Below are 606 nucleotides of genomic sequence, written 5' to 3' on the forward strand. Positions count from 1 at the left end.
TGTGTGTGTGTGTGTGTGTGTGTGTGTGTGTGTGTGTGTGTGTGTGTGTGTGTGTGTGTGTGTGTGTGTGTGTGTGTACCTTGGTCTGGAAGCAGCAGAACAACTGGGTGAGGCACGGGTGTTTCCGAGCGAGGGCCAGGATGCGTTTCTCCGTCAGAGTGCAGTCCACGTCGTCGTCCTGCAGGATCACGTCTTTCTTCAAGACCTTCACCGCGTAGACCTCATCGCTGCCTTTCAGCTCCGCCAGCATCACCTGGACACACAAACAAACACACACACACACACACACACACACACACACACACACACACGCTGGTCACAAACATTACATCTGAGGCTGCAGCCACACGGAGACGAAACGGGTCGTATCCGCTGCAGTTCTCTATCTTATACGGTTCGGCCACACGAGGCCGACAGGGAAACGCAGATAACGATAACGGGCCCCAAGGTGGATAGATCTGCGGACGCAACGCTCTGGGGGGCCAAACGGCTCCGTGTCTAGTAGCTACTGCTACTGACCATGCTGACCACTGACTGAAGACTTTTTTGATATTGAATTTGGTTCGTTTTCGTTATCGTCTCCGTGTGGCTCCAGCCTGAGAGTAT

The 606-nt window shown here is 53.6% G+C and overlaps 1 protein-coding gene across 1 annotated transcript in view; it reads right to left on the bottom strand.

Moving 5' to 3' along the window:
- Window positions 1-79: 79 nt before the first annotated feature.
- Window positions 80-606, bottom strand: part of LOC104949865 (protein kinase C epsilon type-like) — a gene marked incomplete at both ends in the record, with an annotated part of 4,978 nt that continues 4,451 nt past the window's right edge. Inside the window, one exon of the mRNA XM_010776297.1 lies at window positions 80-253. Within this exon, the coding sequence (XP_010774599.1) occupies window positions 80-253 (174 nt within the window). The remainder of the gene's footprint in view (window positions 254-606) is intronic.

This window comes from Notothenia coriiceps, unplaced genomic scaffold (assembly GCF_000735185.1).
Source record: "Notothenia coriiceps isolate Sejong01 unplaced genomic scaffold, NC01 NC01_scaffold00016850, whole genome shotgun sequence".
In the NCBI taxonomy this organism is placed as follows: domain Eukaryota; kingdom Metazoa; phylum Chordata; class Actinopteri; order Perciformes; family Nototheniidae; genus Notothenia; species Notothenia coriiceps.